Here is a 21,132-nt window from a genome sequence, read left to right as displayed (position 1 = left end):
GATGACTGGGGTGAATGATGGCTGTGGAGATGTGTATGGGTGCATAGATGACTGGGGTGAATGATGGCTGTGGAGATGTGTATGGGTGCATAGATGACTGGGGTGAATGATGGCTGTGGAGATGTGTATGGGTGCATAGATGACTGGGTTGAATGATGGCTGTGGAGATGTGTATGGGTGAATAAACATGAAACTGTTAAGCATCTGACCACTCAGATGAACCAAGGGGTTACCAACAATGTCTCCTCTATGAACATTCAGCAGACATTGCTGTTTGTGTGCCTCTGCAGCAGATATGTAGTACATGCACCCATGCTTACTGATGTTCATCAGTGACAAAGGCTGAAATTTGTGCACTAGGACAGCAACTGGACATCCACAGAGTGGCTTTAAGCTGAATCACTTTCTGTGCTCTGTTGGCATGAAATGTCTGAAAGCAAACACCCTGCAACAATCATCAGAAGGGTCCAGGCCAGAGGAGGGAGCATTATGGTCTGGGGAATGTTTTTGTAACAGTTTCTGGTTTACCTCTTCATTCTAGAAGGCACAGTCAATCGAAATAAGTATTCGTCAATCCTTGGGGACTGTGTCAACCTCTACATGCAGCACGATGGCATCTACCAGCAGGACAATGCAACTTGTTGCACAGCTCACTCTCTCTCTGTGAGTGAGTGAGTGAGTGAGAGAGAGAGAGAGAGAGAGAGAGAGAGAGAGAGAGAGAGAGAGAGAGAGAGAGATTTGAAGAGCACCAGGATGAGTTTACCATACTCCCCCGGCCACCAAACACCCCAAATTTAAACCCAATCAAGAATCCGAGGGACTATCTCAATTGGGCTGTTCACACGTTGGGTCCTCATCCAAAAATCCTAGTGCAGCTGGCCAGAGCACTGGAGTTGGCATCGCTCCACATCCCTGTTGGTATCTTCCAGGACCCATTGACTGTTTCCCTGCATGTCTTGCAGCTGTATGCGCTGCAAAAGGTGGTTATTCAGGCTTTTGATAGGTGCTCACAGTAATGTGACTGGACAGTGTATCTTCCAGAACTTGACCTCAGCTATGCCCAGTGTCTTTTTGTCCAAAAGAAAGAGGATGAAAATATGGGGAGAGACCAAAGGAAATAGGTCAAGCCTTTGGCCTCCATTGCATTTGAGACATCCAAAGTTGATAATCGGTGCCTGATATCGAAGTCATAGTGAATGAACCACACAGTTCCATCAGCATAACATAGTCGGTTCTTCTATCATCTTTCGTACAGGAAAAAATAAGAAACAAAAATCTCAGCATTAACTGGCTTACCTCATAAATGGAATATACATTTCTTCAGGACTTGAGTGAAGAATTGAGGCTCCCAGTACAGGAAAAGCCCCTGTGTTTATGTCTCAGAAGACCCAAATTATATAATATGCAGAGTACCTGCACTATAGGGCTGTAATCTCCACAAAACAGAACAATCTAGTGGGGGAAAAAGGTGAAAGGCAAAGTCACTGCCTTTGTTCATAGTTCCTACAGGTCATTTCTCATCCCCTTAAAGATAATGCTTCAATCTTCTATGGCTGCTATCATTTATATTTCATGTTACATTTTACTATGCTTGTTATACTTACTTACCACCACATGTAGTCCTCAAAAGCAAGGCTTTCAGAACGTTAGACTAGCAATTTCCATGACAATTTTTCCATTTTAGGTGGTTTCAACCCAGACAGTGCTGTGGGGCACCACCATGTGCCCCAGGGATTTGCTAGTTGAGAGCCACTTATCATCAGGGAAAATACAACGTAGGCACAAAGGATGACATGCTTCAGCACAGAATCAGGGTTGCCCTCTGGCATTGCTCTCACATTTTGCCCTTGTAGATTTTGTTTGGTAATAAGTGGAGGAGGACATCAACTCTTTTGTCCACTGCACATTCCTGACAGTGTAGTAATCTAAAGCAAACTACCAAACTGGATAATCTGAAAGGCAAACTGCACTCTGTTTAGCCTTTGGGTTGCATTTGAATGTTAGGACAGTCTTGAGGGTGGTTGGGAACATGTAACCAGTGTAATACATGAAGCCACCATAGTGTCTGCTTTTGGATCTTCAGAAAATCTGATGCGACAGCCTGTCCCTTGGTATAATGAGCAGTGTTGGTTGTTATGCGGTAAGGGGCTGATAGGTTGGCTGAGCTACAATATTTGAAAAGTTTCTACGGAAGCAAAGAAAGCTGCGTAGCAAATTCAAGCAAAACTGAATACTTGCTGACAGATCAAAGCTAACTAAAATCAAAAGTAGCATAAGGACAGCAATACAAGACACAGTCAGAGAATTCAAAAAGATCATCTTACTTGCTAAAATGTTGTTATACTAAAAAAAGAAAAAAAAAGTTTGAACCTGTGTGAAATTAGTCAGTGGAACAGTCAGCTGTGCAGTCCCTGGTTGATCATGATGGTATTTAAAGGTAAGATAATGACCTTCTACCCTGTCACGCAAAGTTGCTTCACTGAAGGGTCTCACAGTACAGTCCCCATTTTTGCCAGTTGTGCATGTGTTGACTAGATAGAAAGCCACTGATGGGATATTGCTTAGATTGTTCATTAGATACAGGTATGTGGATGAACTCTACCTCCTCCTTGAGGTAGTTTATCCTAAGTTGCTAAGAGAACAGAGCTCCATATTTGATTGCATAATGGCACAAATTAAGTCTTTGAGGAAGATCACAGGATAAATGCACAGAAATACAGCCCTAGCACTCTTAAGCCAGTGTGTATTCCTGAAGCAGCAATTTTGTGAGACTTAGATCACTCTGTTCATTCATGATTTCCAGAAAGGCATAGACAGAGGAGTGTGAGTTGATGCTATGATTTTTGCTTTTGGAAACCATTAGATACATTTCTGCACCATTACCTAATAAACAAGATATCATTATAGAATATCAGAAATGTTGCAATTGAATTGAAGATAATTGATCACAGTATGTCAGTCTTAATAGGAAGACATCATCAGTGAAGTACCTCAACAAAGTGTAATAGTACGTTTACTTTTCATGAAGCCAACCTGGGAGACTATGCTTTTGGTCTGTGGAAGTTCACAGATGGCACAATTGTATAGAGGGAAGTAATATCATTGGAAAAGTGTTATGAAATACAGGAAAACTTGAAGATTATGAGCTCTCAATGCAAAGACTGGCAGTTGACACACGACATAAATAAATACAATGCAGTGCATATAAATAGATGAAAATACACTATATCATTTGATTTCATAATCAATGATAAGTCATCTGACACATTTACAACCATCAAGTATTCTTTTGGAATGACTTGAGGAGAAATAATCACATAAATGAAGCCATTGAAAATGTCAGACTGAGATCTGTGATCACGTTCCCTAGGAAGTGTAACTCGCCCATCAAGCAAGTCACTTGCAAAACCAGTTCAGGCAGTTCTTGTTTATTGGTCTGGGAAACGTATCTAGATAAAATTGGATATACTACTTATTCCATAGATCCATAATGAGGAGATATTTGGGGATGTATAATCCGAGATGTGAAGGTGGCTATCGAGTGTGCAGGGTTCAGTTGTCTGCATTTTGTGGCTCACGTCAGCACTGACTATGCCTCGCTTGGGTTTTGAGGCGATACTCAGTTTGTACAGGTGGCTGGCGGAAGTGGTAAAGACTGTTGGCCTTGAGTGCAGGGTGCAAGCAGAGCTCACAATTTGCAGCATCTTTCCCAGAGTTGGAGCGAAGTGGAAGATCTCAACCAAAGGCTTTGTCAACTCTGTAACAGTCTTGGCTGGAGATTTCTAGACTTGCGTTATCGTGTAGGGATTTGTAGGACTCCCCACCAAGGAAGCGGCTACTCGGGTGGCAGAGTACTTGTGGAGTGCACATGAGGGTTTTTTAGAGGTGCTCTGGTGAACCCTTACCAGTCGATTCATAGCAAGAGAAGCAAATGGTGTTCAGAATAAAGACACTTTGACTGTCACAATTTTATCAGTAAACTGTCAAAGCATTCGTTATAAGTTCCCAAATTTAGTGCCCTCCATGAAACTTCTTACGCTCAGATTATTCTTGGGACTGAGAGCTGGCTGAAACCTGAAGTGGAAAGCTGTGAGATATTTAACGAATAATGGAATGTATATCAGAAAGATAGATTAGAGGCCATAGGAGGGCGAGTGTTCACTGCAGTTGACAAAAATATTGTCTCTATTGAGGTTGTCAAGTTGAGTGTGGCAGTGAAGTCATGTTGTCAAGTATGACAGGTGCAGGTGAAACTAAATTAGTTGTTGTATGGTTTTATTGGCCACCAAATTCTGCTGGTATAGTTCTAGAGTCATTGAAAGAGAGTCTACGGTCAATAATGGATAAATACCCAGACGTGCAAAACTAGTTGGGGGCGACTTTAACCTGCCGAGTATAGACCGGGATGTCTGTGGATTTATTGTGTGAGGGATGATTACAGTCAGTCAGTCAGTCAGTCAGTCATGCGAAATACTTTTGAACACATTTTTTGAAAATTGTCTTGAACAGCTGGCTCGGCAGCCGATATGCGATGGAAATATCTTAGACATTGTTGCTACAGATATGCCGGACCTTATCAACAATGTCAGTATAGAAATGGGGATTAGTGATCATGACATCACTATAGCAACTATGATTATGAAAGTTAATAAATCAGTCAAGAAGGCTAGGAGAGCATTTCGGCTAAATAGAGCAGATAAGCAGTTATTAACATCTCACTTAGACAGTGAATAGGCATCACTTAGTTCCAGTAAGATAGATGTAGAGGAATTACAGGCAAAGTTTAAGTAGATTGTAAATCGTGATCTGGAGGGTTATGTGCCTAGTAAGTGGAGAAAGGATGGAAAAGACCCATGATGGTTTAATAATGAAATTGAGTGGATGCAGAGGAAGCAGAGGCTGTTGCACTTTTGGTTCAAAAGGGAACACACAAATGACAACAAGCAGAGGTTAGTAGAGATTTATGTGTCTGTGAAAAGATCTATGCACAAAGCATACAACTACTACCACCATCACACCTTAACAATAGATCTGGCTGTGAACCCAAGAAAGTTCTGGCCATATGTAAAATCTGTAAGTGGATCTGAGGCTTCCATTCAGTCCCTTGTTGACCAGTCTGGTGTGGCAGTTGAAGATAGCAAAATGAAAGCTGGAGTTTTAAATTTCACTTTCAAGAAATCATTCATGCAGGAGAACCATACAAAGATACAGTCATTTGACTATCGGACAGACCCCAAATGGACAACATAGAATTAAGCATACCTGGTATAGAGAAACAACTGAAAGATTTGAAAACAAATAAATAACCAGGTCCGGATGGAATCCCAGTCTGGTTTTACAAGGAGTACTATACGGCATTGGCCCCTTACCTAGCTTCCATTTATCAAGAGTCTCTTGCACAGCACAATGTCCCAAGCAACTGGTAAAAAGCACAGGTGACTCCAGTATATAAGAAAGGTAAAAGAATGGACCCGCAAAATTACACATAAATATCCCTAGCTTCTGTTTGCAGCAGAATCCTTGAAACATTCTCAGTTTGAATATAATGAACTTTCTTGAAGTTATGAAGCTTATCTCTATGAATTAGCATGGTTTTGAAGGCATCGGTCATGCAAAATTCAGCTTGCTCTTATCTCACATGATATACTAAGAAATGTGGATGAAGGGCAACAGGCAGATTTCATATTTCTAGATTTGCAGGAAGCATTTGACACAATACCTTATTGCAAGCTGTTAACGAAGGTACGAACATACGGAATAAGTTCACAGATATGTGAGTGGCTTGAAGGTTTCTTAAATAATAGAACCCAGTATGTTGTCCTTGATGGCAAGCGTTCATCAGAGATGAGGGTATCATCACGAATGCCCCAGGGAGGTGTGATAGGACCACTGTTGTTCTCTATATACGTAACAATTTGGCAGACAGGGTGGGCAGCAATCTGCAGTTGTTTGCTGATGATGCTGTGGTGTACGGTAAGGTGTCAAAGTTGAGTACGGTAGGAAGATACAAGACGACTTGGACGAAATTTCTAGTTGGTTTCATGAATGGCAGCTAACCCTAAATGTGTAAAAATGTAAGTTAATGTAAATGAGAAGCAAGATGAAACCTTTAATAGTCGGATACAGTATTAATAGTGTCCTGCTTGACACAATCAGGTCATTTAAATATCTGGGTGTAATGTTGCAAAGCTATACGAGGTGGTATGAACATGTGAAAACTCTGGACCTGTAAAGGAGACTGCACATAGGACACTAGTGCAACCTATTCTTGAGTAGTGTTTGAGTGTTTGGGATCCATACCAAGTCGGATTGAAGGAAGACAATGAAGCAATTCGGAGGCAGGCTGATAGATTTGTTACCAGTAGGTTCGAACAACATGTAAGTGTTACAGAGATGCTTTGGGAACTGAAATGGGAATCTGTGGATGGAAGGTGACGTTCTTCTCAAGAAACACAGTTGAGAAAATTTAGAGAACTGCCATTTGAAGCTGGCTGTTGAATGATTCTACTGCTACCAAAATACATTGCATGTTAGGACCTCAAAGAAATTAGAGCTCATACAGAGGCGAACAGTCAGTCATTCTTCCCTCACTCTATTTGCGAGTGGAGCAGTTGGGGAAATGACAAGTAGTGGTACAGGATACCCTGTGCCAGGCACCAAACAGTGGCTGGCAGAGTATCTATGTTGATGTAGATGCAGATGTAGAGAGAGATGCTAAGCTAATGTTCCTTCCACATATCCTCAGTGGATAGTGAATCCTAAGTTTTCATGGATGTGGAATAAATCGAAACGTCTGACACATGTATTCATTTAAGAGGTAATAACAAACATGTAAATGTATGTACACTGAGGTGCACCAGAAAATGTTTAGGGTATTGTTGCCACACATCATCAAACAGAAAGCACTTTGCAACACATATTTACATTGATCTCATTACTGCTTTGAAGACTTGCAGATGTCAGGTTTTATGTACTAAAACATATGATACTGTTAATTATATATACATCAATTGTTTCTACTAAAAATTTTCCAAAAATTAGGAGGAGTTGGCCATGTACAAATTCTTTAGATTCCTCTTAAACTTATTCATCATTTGGTTTTGCTGTTCTTGCAGTGGCCATGTTTGCAGTTAAGATTACTGGCTCTAAAAACACTGTTTTTTTCACATAGATCCAAACACTTTTTAGAACCTTTGCACCTCTGTCAGTGGGCATCCTTTATTCAAATCTTTAAAGTGTAAAAATCTTTTAAGTGATAATTATTCTACCAAAGTTGAACCTAAATACAGGTTTTGTCTGTTGTCATTACCTTAAGTTTTCTACATCATTGGATTGTGTGGAACCCTCTATACATTATTGGACACTGGTACCTTGTCATCTGCAACTAAAGGGTGTAGATATGAGTTTGGTTGCAGAATTAACACATTACTTTATATCTAAGAGTAATTTTGTCATGTCAGAATATTTTTTGATTATATTTGCGATTACTTGCATTAAGCATTAAGCTTTCAGAAATCCTTTTTCATCTGCATTCCCATGAGAGAGAGAGAGAGAGAGAGAGAGAGAGAGAGAGAGAGAGAGAGAGAGAGAATGAACAAAAGATTATGCACAAACTGAGTTGTCAACAAGTGAATGACCCATGTGACTGGATACGCAACAGCAAAACTAATTTGTGTTTTGGTAAAGTTGGAAAGTGTTAATTACAAACAGTGTTCCAAAAATTGTGTAGAGTTTGTGTGCACTTCTCATCAACCAATGGCAGTGCAGATGAAACAAGATTTTCGATAGCTAAATGTAAGTGAACACAAATATAGTCATGAACTTTTTCTCACAACAAAATTACATTTAGATGTACAGTGATGTGTTGCCCTAAAGTGATGTGATGCCCTTCCAGCCAAACTGATATTAACATCATTTAGCTGCGGGTCACAAGCTACCAATATCTGATGCTGTCTGAAGGGTTCTACAAAACATAGTAATATAGGAAACTTAAGGTAGTGACATCAACAGTCAAAACCTTGTTTGAGGCATAATTTTCATAGAATAATTACCACTTAAAGCATGTTCACATTTGAATGAAGATGACCCACTGATGATGGCACAAAGGTGCTGAAACATGATGGGTCTATATGAAAAAATGGTATTTGCATAACAGGTGGACCTTATATCCAGCTAACAGTATTAGCAGATAATATTTTTATGGTTGCTGCCAAATTATTGAAAATCGATTTTGATGAATAGGGGACACCCTTCAGGGCCAAAGTAAGTCATTTTAAATCTTTGTAGATTTTATTCTTATTTCTAGTATTGATTCTGTGAACTGACAAGGTGGTTTGAAAAATAAATATATCATTTGTGACACATTTCATATAGGAATAAATAAATATATTGGGAAGAAGTGATTAGTATCCCCAGTTCCTTGAACGGTCCTCTAGAAGCGATTCTTGATTTTGAATCACAAATATTTAATGTTACACGTTTTTAGACTCTTAAAACTTTAGTGTAGTGTGATGAGTTATCCCAGAAAATGATCCTGTATAACAATATGGAATGAAAATAAGTGAAATATTGTAACTTTTTTATTCGTATGTCAGCTGTATCTGTCAACATCCACATTTATAACCAATATTGTGTCTTGTCATATTTTAGACTTATACCTGGAGTAAAGCATGTAAAAATTCTAAACTGCATATAGTATCTCTTTCCAAGCAACAGAGAATTGGCTAGAAATCATTTGCACTCTTTCTAGAACTATTCTTGATCTGCCATTTGTTGCAGTACTTCTATCATCTGAAATCAAAACAAACTTGGCATCTAGCAATGTTATTGATGTAAAGTCATTAGTATACAGAAGGGAAACTGCCCTGAGATGGCATTTGTGAAACACTACATTTAATTAGTTTAGAGTTAGATGATAACTGATAATTTAATCCAGGATGAGTCTTTTACAATGTGAACCATTTTGCAGTATTTCCTATTACACCATAATATTCTTATTTAATTGAAATGGTATTGTTATTCCAATAATCAAATGCCTTTGACAGACTACAGAATATACCAGTAGCCTGTAATTTATTGTCTAATGAATTAAATATTCTTTCTGTGTGTGTAAATAGCCTTCATAATGTTGGAACCCTTTAGGGTGACTTTGATAGTGTATTACTTATGGTCAGATGTTTAACAAGCTGCCTGTGTATTACCTTTCCTAAACTTATTAAGAATGCTTGCAAAAGTGAAATTAGATGGGAGTTTGGTGGTATTCCTTTTTCGTCTCCCATATACAGAGGCTTAAGTCTGCATATTTTGGCCAATCTTTAAGTGTCCCATTGAAAAATGACTGGTTACACAAATAACTTAATATTTTTCTGTACTCGGAACATTCTTCAGTTTAATTTGTTCATAAGTTATCATAAACTCCAGGGGTTTATTTTAAAGATTATATAGTGCACATTACATCTTCTGGTGTAGTGATGGTCATATTGTCATTACTAAAGTTGTTTGTAATTACTGCTCTGACTTATTCCATGGCAGAATCTATGAAACCTCATAACCCCGTATTTTCATTAACAGTTATGAAATGCTTATTAAAAAGTTTTTCAACACTGCACACACGTGTTACCAGTTTATTATTTACCCTTAAAGCTATTGGCACCACCTCAGCTGTGATTCTGCCTGTCTTCTCCTTCACTATATCCCATGCTGCCTTATTTTATTGCCTGACATGACTATTTTTCTTGTAATGTGTCTTTCTTGATGTCTGTATTACTATCTTCAGTATTTAGCTGTATGCATTGAAATGAGCAGTACCAGTAACATGAAAGCTGTTTTTAAGGGACAGATAGTTTTCTTTTTGTTCTACAAGGCACTTATTTTCCTTGAGTTATCCACAGCTTTTTTGTAGCCTTTGGTGTAAACTGTGATACTTTAGGGAAAAATAGATTTCAAACAAGGTAAGGACTTCATTAATAAGATTTTGGCATACTGACTTTATTCCTGAACTGATTTAGTACATTGTATATTAATTTTTGACATAAGGGACTACATGTCTTCCTCAATGAGGCCTGTTGGAGGACTATTGGTTTTGTAATATAATTTTGTTCATTAGACTTCCCAATAAAGATATGATTAGTGAAAGTTTTTGAGCAATTAACTACCCTAGTTGGGAAGATTGTAGTAGGACTTACTTTAAATAATAGCCTTACTGACTGCAATCAACTCTACTGGAAGCATTTCTAAGGAAATCTTTATTAAAATCATCAGTAACCATTATTTTGTTGTTTTTCTATTTGTTAAATAGATCAGTAGAGCTCAAAGCTGATGTATGGACAGATTAAAATGTCCTGGAGGTGCAAGTTGAATTAATGGAGGAGATAGATAAGATTCAAAGGTAGATTTTGTGCTTCATTGAGGGTTTGTTTAGTTGAGGTGAGAATAGCACAAAAATTCTCATTAAAAAAAAATAAATAAATAAAAAAAAGCTAAAACAAGGGTGCTGTGTGTTGCAGAGAGCATTGCAGTTGAACTTCCGAGATCCTACCATATTTTACGGACTATAAGATGTTACACACTATGAGTATGAGATCTTACACACTATGAGATGAAATTTTACACACTGTGAGAAGTTACAGACTATAAGAAGCACCTACATTTTTCAACACTTAAAAAAAACAAAAACATTTGTACCATTTTTATTATTAGATTGGAAAACCAGACCAAAAAATCGTAGATTATAAAACTGAACTGACTTTTAAAATCCCTGAAAATCGTCATCTGAACTTTCTTCTTCTTCTTCTTCTTCTTCTTCACCCTCCTCTTTGTCGTTATCGTTGTCCTTTTCTTGTATAAGATGGTCTTCACTGCCATTGTGACCATTACTTATACCGCACTTCTTGACGTATTTAACAATAATGTCTTCTCTCACTGTAGACCATGACTGTTTTATCCACTGACACATTTGCTTGATTTTAGGGAATTTTAAAGCTCCCTTCAGCATGAATTCATGTTGGGTTTCATCCATCATCCATTTATTCCATTGCTCTCTCATATACGCTTTAAATGGTTTATTTATCGAGACACCAAGAGGTTGCAATTGTGAAGTCAGTCCTCCTGGAATAACAGCAAGCTCTTTATTTCCCTGTCTCAAATTTCTCTTTCACAGAATTTTTAAAGTGACTACTAAACTGCACTAGCACAAGAAGAGAACTCTTCTTCAATAAAGCACCTTTCCATCTGTCCCACAGTCTGTTAATCCAGGATTTCATACCAGTCTTGTCCATCTAACCCTTGTGATGTATGTGAACACTACCACCTGGCAGTATTTCAGAAAGATTTGGCATTGTTTTGTGTTTGAAAATGTTCATTAGATTAAGTTTAGTACCGTCAGCACAATATGAAAAGACAACAGTGTAGTGCATTTTTTCATGTCCACTTGTTTTTATAGTTACCGTTTTAGCACCTTTCATGGCAACAGTTCTGTTACTTGGCACATCAAATGTTGGAGGAGTTTCATCCCTATTCACTCTTTAGCTTAGTTCCACACAGGTTTTCTTTGGATTTTGAATAATAAAGCAATGGAAAGATAATATTTTCTCTTCCTACTGGTGTGAAATTTTCTGAGGTATTTTGGTTTTGGCGCACGTGCTAAGTCCATGATGCTTCATAAACCTGTAGCACCAACCAACTCCACCCTTCAAGTCTGTTAAGTTCCACTGTAGCACTAGCTTAAGAGTGTGTATTCGAATCATTTTTGTATTAATTCCAATGCCATTTTCATGGAGTTCTTGAATCCATTTTAATCCGTGATATTCTAGTTTTGGCCATTTTGTATTCAGTTGTCTATTGGCACATTTAGTTTTCCTCATTTTTTTCAGCTCTTCTGTACTATCTTGCCAATTGCAAATGGTTTTTTTCTATTGGTAGAGGTCCAAAATGCCACTCTGCTGCTCTGTTTCCATGTTCTTCTGCATATGCTATTACTTTTAATTTGTAGCCTGCATAATATGAATACCTTTTATTTTTTTCCATAAGAAAACTGGCCACAAGCAAAAATATTGTACTGTTGCTGATAACACAGATCTTATCAATTCAATTTCACCGGCACTGTAGACTGCAATGACTCATCATAGGCTAGACAGTGTTCTGGGTTTGGGATTGGGGGGGGGGGGGGGCAGAGGGAGATGATGATAGCAAGCTTGTGAATCACTGCAACTCATGTTCATCGCATTGGTGCGCTGCTGCTATTGAATCCAATGTTGCCAGTTGGAGACATGTTTCCCATGGCATCAGATATATGGTCGTTTTTAAGACTAATGGGAACTTTAAATCAAACATTGAATATTTTTGTATTAATTTTGAGTATAAGAGGCACCTGAATTCTGGAGGTAATTTTTTGAAGTAAAAAGTATGTCTTATTTTCTGTAAAATTCAGTATGTCCCACTACAAGTCAGAAACAGATTAATCTCCCAGTTGATATCTCTGTAATGACAGTAAGTGAAACATAAGAAGAAATTAGCTTTATGTAGTGGGAACCAACAATCTTTGTTTCCATACACACACACACACACACACACACACACACACACACACACACACACACTTTTTTTGTATATAAACAGTTTCTTTATCTTTATTCTGCGACTGTCATTATAAATTTGCACATCTGTTTACTTAGCTTCCTCCATTCTTGGCTTCTGCTGTTCTTTCCTTTTCTTTGTAATACGCGTATTTGACATACTGGTCGACAGTCTTTCTCATTTCTAATGTAACTTGCCATCTTATTTGCATTTCTTTCTGTCCAGTTTATATAGATGTTCCCAGTAGTTGTATCAGTTATATATGTATGCTTACCTTTAGAGTTTGAGTGTAGCTTTTTGCAGGCTTCTCATTTCAAATTATGGCCAAAGTTCACTTTAATTAAAGAAAGATGTTAGAGGTAATATTTGCATATTTAGCGTCAGGGAGTCTCTTTCATGTGAACAGTACAGTCAGCCCTTTTTATTCCCTAGACGAGTGTTATATCTGTATGAAAAGTGCTTCATAAGTATGTCAAGCTCATAGTTTTAAGTAACCCACAACTAATATAATGTTGATAAAACAATATTTGTAATATTGTGATTGTATACTACCAGATGTAAAATCCATCAAAATGTAAACATTATTAATACAAACAAATCTTTAGTTTGTAATTTATAAACTGACGTATTCAGAAGAATAATCTGTATAATGTCCTGAAACTGTATTATTTCTGGGGATTATATTTGATTATTCAATTTTGAATAAATATTATTATTATTATTTAAAATTTTTCTCAGACGTTATGTCTGGTCAAAAATGGAAAGTGATGTGGACCTTGATCAAGCGTGACTTCCTTTTAACTGTACGGTATACATTATATTGCATTTAGGAACTTTCGGGTAATTGAACATGTATCAATAATTAAGGATCTCTGTAGTTGTATATATAAGTTTGTACTGGTGGATATTGTGTGGTATGACTCCTGTAGTTGATAGTATAATTGGTATAATGTTATTATTATTATTATTATGTTGATTGGCTTTTTGATATTTTTCCAGGTTCCTGGCTGGAAAAAACTTCACCTCAGAGTTTTTCTTTGTGAAACTGGTGATCAGCAACTAGCAAATTTATCTTCATCTCTTGACTCTGCAGATACATCTGCAACTCCACTTAAGGGTGAACAGCGTTTGCGTGAATTGTTGCAGATGCTCCGTATTGCTGCCACAATACATTTGGTACTGCATTTTATTATAATATTAATTTTAAGTGTACCTTTAGGAATTTGAATATTGGACACGGTAAAAAAATTTTGTGACAACTCGGTGCATTCTTAAATAACATTCTTAGCTCAGAAATGAAGAATCAGAACAACTTACACTGTCAGTTCACAAACTTCTTGGAGGCCATTGTTTGTATTAATAAAAACTTCTCATTATTCAAGTTGCATAAATTCAAATAAAATACTCGAGCTTTTGATGGCTATCTGCGCCGCCAGCGGCAAAAGTAAAAACCAGGCTGCGGAGGTTGTTATGGTCCTCTCTGATTGGTTCCAGAGGCTGCAATCGTGCCTATGTAAGTAGAATACAGTACCAGCCCTGGCAGTCATTGGTTTTTTTTACTCCTGAGTGGTTTTTACTCCTGAGGATGATGGTTGAGACAGCTGTCAAAAGCTAGAAGATTTTATTCAAATTGATGTGGCTTGAAAACTAAGATGATTTTATTTAGACGTGTAACTGTGAAAGACTCAAATGATGCCACTGTTCAAGTGTATCAGAATTTTAAATATGCTATCTTTGTATTTATGGACCTTCATAGGCGTTGTGGTGAATAATCTTGACTGATTCAGAAAGACCAGCGGCAATTTCTCAGTTAAGACTACAGTAGGCTCATGGACTGTGATAGGCCTTGTAGACAAAGAATATTTTTTTAAAGCTCAGAAGCTGTTTGTGTCTGTTTTCTTCAGAGTGATATTAACTTAGTTGTTTCAAACTCATCTCTCTGTTCACAACTGTTGGGTAAACTCAAATCAACTCCTCTGGATGGTGCTGCCGAGAAATTGAACACTAAATGCTATCTTTTGACCAACTTTTGTTGAACACACAATATTGTAGATTGAAGTACTGTTTCTTTTCTTTTTATTACATTGCTCATAAGGTAAAGAAATGTCAGCTACTTGTCACTTACCACCATCAGAACTCATTTCAAGAAGCGTAGCATTTTCATAGAGATAATTCTCAAAATAACTTTCTGTAACCATGTATAGTTTGCATTTACAATTTTCAAAACACATGGCAGAGAAAGACCTTAGTTTGTTCATCTTACTATAGATAGAGAAATAATATGCTCTTGAACAACACTACCTTTAACCATTCGAGTGTCAGAAGTGTAAACTTTCCTTCAGGTCCCATTTTCGATAAGCATTCACCATAACTGGAAAATGAGAGTCCTAGATTTTTCACATTTAAGTTTGAAATTCTTTTTTGTGGTGCCACTCCTTCTATTCTGTGCAAGAGTGCCTCATAATAGTTTAGAATCTCTCACTGTTTTATATTACTTATTTGTAGGGACAGGAAAATTTTGCGAAAACGATAATGCAACAAATTAGCAGTTTTGTGCCAAATAATGTGAATTCACTGAATTTTATATGTTGTAAAATTTGAAATTTTGGCACGTAAAAGAAGGTATAAATCTTGTAAATCACTGAAGAGAAAAGACGAAGTGGTGCAAGGTGCACACAACCTGTACCACCTTTCAGTGGAAAGATGTAATGTGGTCTGGTCAGTTTACTTCTAAACTGTCCTGTACCACATCTTGTGGCAGCTCAATGCATTGTCAGTTTACAAACTTTGTGGAGGTAATTGTTTAAAGGTATCAGAATTTTAAATCTGCCAGCCCTGTATTTGTAGTCCCTTATGACTTACGTGGTTAATAACATTTATGTGTGCAAAAAAAAAAAAAAAAAAAAAAAAAAAAAAAAAACCCCATCTTGTTTCAAATGCGAAGAATGGATAGTAGTTATGATATGGATTTCAGTTTCTTGCTGTGGTGCTGTGGGTGTTCAGATTATTTTGTCGAGCACTTGTGAATTCTGTCTAGTGCTTTGTTTGATGAACAGTCACAATGTCAGTTTCACTGATTTCATGAAAGCCATTCATACAATTTTGAAGTTTCAATTAGTGACAGAACATATTTATGAGAGGGCGTCAAATGAAAACCTTCAGAGTATAATTAAAAATCAATATTTTGCCCTATTGTTCTGCAAATTGGCAGTACTGTTACCAGTTATATAAGGAATGCCCTACAGGTGGCAGCATACTACAGGTAAAGTAACTGTGGCAACAACGCCAGTTCAGAATTGCTGCCCCACTTGTGACACACACCAAGGAAGAACAGCTTTCTGTCATAACGTGAGCAGTAAAGGTACAAAACATGTCGAAATTCATTGGCGAATGCAGGTATTGTAATGCATTTCGATCACTGTAGCAAGTGTATGAGTGGCGTAGAAAGTTGGAAAATGTGACAGGCTCTCTGCCTCCAGATCAGGCACACCACATTGTGGCACCGTAGTCTACTGCAGCAGTTGACACCACTGTGATGGAATATCGCTGTGCGATGGTATATGAAATAGTCACAAACTGAACATCAGTCATGGCTCAGGACCCCAATTATTCATGAAGTGCGTAAGTTTTGTAAAGTTATAACACTAACGTGCTGTGAAACACGCTAATGTTACCCTCTGAGAGGAGTTTGAAGTTTGACCACATGTGTGTGTAATGGACAAGGATATCGGACTATCATTATGAATTTGGTGAAATAACAGAAAAACCAAATGGGCCTTAATCGTGGGCGTTAATGAAAGTGGTAAAATCATAAATGAATGGAAAAAAAAAGAATGGTTGCCAGCCCAATTAGGCATGTTAATTTGGAAATATATGTTTGAGAAAATTTAATATTAGTTATTGAAGTTACTTTTGTTGAGATTTCCCTTTGAATAGCAAACAGAATACAAACTGACACTGTGCACTCTGTACTGCGTGTAGCAGCAGTTACCAATAACACACACACACACACACACACACACACACACACACACACACACACACACACACACACACCAGTAAATTATGGAGAGTAAATTTGCACAGAGCTCATACTAATGACAGCCACACTCAAGAGCATTACTTAATTAAATACTGAAACATCACTGTCTGAATTGCAGAACTGATTTTGGACATGAGGGGTTTCTAGCTTGACTAACATGAAAAAAAAGAAGAAAAACACAAAGATTAATAACATCTTAAATACACTGTTCAAGCATCTCTACATAAAGAAGGTTTCTTTAGTAACAGTAATAGTTCAATTTTTTCTTAATAGATGGAGAATATGATGGGGACCCATAAACTAGTATAGTTTCACTAGTCAAAGCTCTTTGATTATTACCATAGTAAAGACTAACTCTAAAAGCTATTCGTTCACTTCAATTACTTTGCAAGACAATAAAATACAACACTGGGCTCAATTAACTTAAAAAAAGGAACCTTTCATGATGGGTACCAAAACTACACCTCCTTTGAAAATATGCATAATTTTACTTCTAACAAAACTACCATAAATCTGTTCATTAAAGATTTATATGTACTTGAAATTTAATTACCTGTGAAAGAGGTGTTCATTCCAATAATGTTTACACAATCTTGCACTGTAATCTTACAAAACTATATTTCATAATAAACTAAGGATATTTTAATGAAAGCCTATCCACCTTCACTTTTAATTGATCTTTGAATTTTTGTACTTAAACTCCCTACCTTAACAATTTCATTTGGAGTAGTTCATTATCAAAGCATCCAAATGTTACTCTTAATTTAACTTTTACCACTCCTTTTACTTCAGACAAAAAATCACTTTTAAACACATGAATGCAATAATTGTTCATTTAAATCAAGATACTCCGTTTTAATAGTACTTGGGTGAGGACCTACACAGGTTCTTGATCAGGATTGAAAATATGGTTCCAGAGATGAATTTATATTTTATGTGATTATTACTGAAACAACACACAAATTAACTGGTCCATGCCCATATACATTACTTAACTGAATGTATGAAGTTTGTGAAGCAGTGGCGAAGATTGGTGGCAAGCCTAATGGTGGCTAACTGTACTCATGGCTCTTGATGTTCGAATACTCTATAGAGTCTCTTCTTGGCGTCGAATTTTCAGCATATTAGAGCCATTCTATTATTCCGTGACTACCAAATAATAGCCAGATCCACATCCTAGGCAGATCCCTTATAATGCAGCTTCCAATTGCCTGTTTTAGCACCGTCGAAGTGTACCATGCTAGGGCTAGCCACATAATTTGTGTCATTCACATGAAGCAGCCGCTCAGTTCGCCCGCCAAACCCACCTTTTACATCGTGCCATGCCACTTCCATTGCGGAGGGACTTCCCTACCATGTTTACATGTTACAAATACAAGTACCCTAAGTATGAACCAGCTTTTAACAAACATACTATTTTTTTCTAAACTTATTCATATTATAATAATTTAAAATTTCAACATATTCTTTTGCTTTTTTCATATTTACATTATAGTCTGTCTGCAAACTGAAGAGTGAGCAGCGCTTTTGGTGGGCGAAGTGGCCTTTCCTGGAAGAACGCTACCAGCGGCCTACAGGGGCACCCAAAATCTGTTGCCCATTACCTGTCTAGCGGTGTAGATTGGCATGCGGTGATATACGTCGTTTCTGTTTGTCGCATCTTAGTTGCCAGTGTCAGACAGTTAACTTTGTATACCTACTGATATGCTTCAATATCCGGAGGTGATGAATAATTGTCTAGCATTGCAAGAAAATGTGTAGAATACAAAGAAGAGGAGGTATTTGCGAAGTAACGAGTGTTCAATCGTCTCTAATGTTATTACTGCGTGTATTAAAGAGGTGACCCAAAAAGAACTATAACTATAATAATATTACCAGTCCCAATCAAAGGGTGGCAATTTATGCTAATGTCAGCCTCGCGAAATAGGACGCATAAGGAAGGAACATGAAAATAAGCTGCATGATTTACTGGAATTGCCATGAAGGAAAACTAATAATTTTGGGAGAAAACCCATCGTTTTAGACAGTTTGAAAATCCTGTAAAACCTTTGATGCTTATGGAACACTAAATCTCTATCTCGGTCACTATTCACCTGATTCTAAGACAAATTGCTTAAAACATGTGCCCAATAGCTATTCCAAACACTGCTGAAATTTTTTTTCAAAACGTGCACACTTCTAAGCAAAAAGCTTGATCTACGAGGTGCGTTCACATATTAATTTTTATTTTTTTGGAAGAACTTTGTTAATCTGGAGCAATGTTATCCTCTTCAAAATATTCCTCATTACATACTGTACACTTATGCCAGTGCTTTTTCCAATTCCCGAAGCACTTTACGAACTGTTTCTTCGGGATAGTTTATAGGTCTCTTAACTGTGCATTTTTAATCTCATCCATGCTTGTTAAACCGCTGTCCTTTAAGGTTTGCTTTGAAATGTTTGTACCACTTGTATGCCCTTGGTTTACTCATAACAGATTCACAAAAAGCAATATTTAACATTTCTAAAAATTTCATACACTTTATTCCGTTCTTATGACAAAACTTAATGCAGGTTCCCTAATCTATTTTTATACAAAACAAATATTCGTTGATGCTACCACAACACATGTAACCTTCTTGTCAGCTGACAACAATATGCAAAACATTGTACACATACTTTTGAGACATGTTTACGAAGACAGTGATAAAGAAGTAGTGCAAATCGGACTAATACGACACACAAAATTATAAATTTCTGCTTACTTTTTAAACACTCTTTGTGTTGCTAGAATTGTTAAGTTTCAATGCAGTTGGGTTGGGGTTGGGTTGTTTGGGGAAGGAGACCAGACAGCGAGGTCATCGGTCTCATCGGATTAGGGAAGGACGGGGAAGGAAGTTGGCGGTGCCTTTTCACAGGAACCATCCCGGCATTTGCCTGGAGCGATTTAGGGAAATCACGGAAAACCCAAATCAGGATGGCCGCACGCGGGATAGAACCGTCGTCCTCCCGAATGCGAGTCCAGTGTGCTAGCCACTGTGCCACCTCGCTGTTTCAATGCAGTCCCTCAAAGAAAACTTCTACCTTTTAGTGGAAACACAAAGTAGGAACAAACCTTAAATTCTAAATATTGATTGCTTTATATGGGGTTCGTTTTACGAATACCAATAGAGGAACATACATTCACATGAGCAGCCATTTGGTCCTATGTTTGTAGTAGCAACCTGACTTCCGTTCTTATGTTAATATTATTTACTCTATAATGTTCTGTTTCAAAAGAAGCTGTCATTTTTTGTATTCCTTATGGTCTTAATGCATTTGTCTAATAATAAATGCAACCGCGACGTATCTGTACATGGTGTCATCACAGATCTAAAGTGTGCGCTGCGGCAGGGCCAGTACTACGTTGTGAAACAGCCTGTAGAAGCGCCTTGTGAGGTAACTGGGATGGCAGAGTGGGGACTCGCTCGCTCGCTCGCTCTTCAGTTTACCGACAGACTATACAAAACTCTAATTTTCGTGCCATACATCAAAGAGTTTAAACAACACAGAATACATACTTCATAAATTGTAAATACACAGTTACATAAAATAAACCTAGTCCTAATTGATATAAGTGTTACAAAGTGTCTGCAAGATGGGTGCCTTGGCAACTCACACCAGAAGTGAAAGAGCAACACATTTATGTCTGTGAAGAACTTCTGTGGTGTTTTGAAGCAGAAGGTGATGGCGTCTTTGTGAGAATAATTACAGGAGACAAAATCTGATTACAGTACCACCAACACGAAACAGGGAGCAAGCAAGGAATGGTGCCATTTCTTATTAGCAAAACCCAGTAAGTTCCAGATGCAGCCATCTACAGGGAAAGGTTTGCCGGCACACTTTTGGGATGAATGAGGAATTGTCTTTGAACACTACACAACTAGGGGAACCACCATCACAAGTGCGTCATATTCCAATATGTTAAAAAATCTGCTTTGACGTGCATTGAGATCAAAGCAATGTGGCCTTCTGACTACAGGTGTCATTTAGCATGATGAAAATGATGCCAGTGCAACACTCGCAACCATCGATGACGTGCACATTGATAATCTGCCACATTCGCTATACTCAGCAAACCTCACACCAAGTGATTACTCCATGTTTGGACCACACCTAGAGTTTATGGGAGGAAAGAAAATTTGGTTCTGATGAAGAGGTGCAGCAAGCGGGCATGAGTGGTTGTGCACAAAAGAAAAGCTTTTTCAGAGGAATCCGTGCATTTCCTGTGCACTGGAGGAAGTGTTTTGAACAACAGGGAGACTGCATCGAGAAATGACACACTTGTGTTCCACTTTTGTTCATTAAAAGAAAATTTTTAAAAAAAAGTAAGATTTTCATTTGACTCTTAACTTGTACATTGGAGCTGTTATTAATATTGCCTCCAATAATAAAATCGCCTAAAGACGACGTGAATACTGCTTGTAATACTAGCTTTTGTACAACATTTTTTTGTAATGGATGAATCAGTCCATCATAGTATGCCAATGCACTTCATT

The 21,132-nt window shown here is 37.6% G+C and overlaps 1 protein-coding gene across 1 annotated transcript in view; it reads left to right on the top strand.

Annotated features, from left to right (window-relative positions):
- The window catches only part of LOC124721629 (solute carrier family 12 member 9), a 132,557-nt gene that overhangs the window by 105,665 nt on the left and 5,760 nt on the right, over window positions 1-21,132 (top strand). The window contains exon 13 of the mRNA XM_047246690.1: window positions 13,573-13,749. Coding sequence (XP_047102646.1) covers window positions 13,573-13,749 — 177 coding nt within the window. The remainder of the gene's footprint in view (window positions 1-13,572; window positions 13,750-21,132) is intronic.

Source organism: Schistocerca piceifrons, chromosome X, assembly GCF_021461385.2.
Source record: "Schistocerca piceifrons isolate TAMUIC-IGC-003096 chromosome X, iqSchPice1.1, whole genome shotgun sequence".
NCBI classification, from domain to species: domain Eukaryota; kingdom Metazoa; phylum Arthropoda; class Insecta; order Orthoptera; family Acrididae; genus Schistocerca; species Schistocerca piceifrons.
This window is presented reverse-complemented; position numbering and strand designations above follow the sequence as displayed.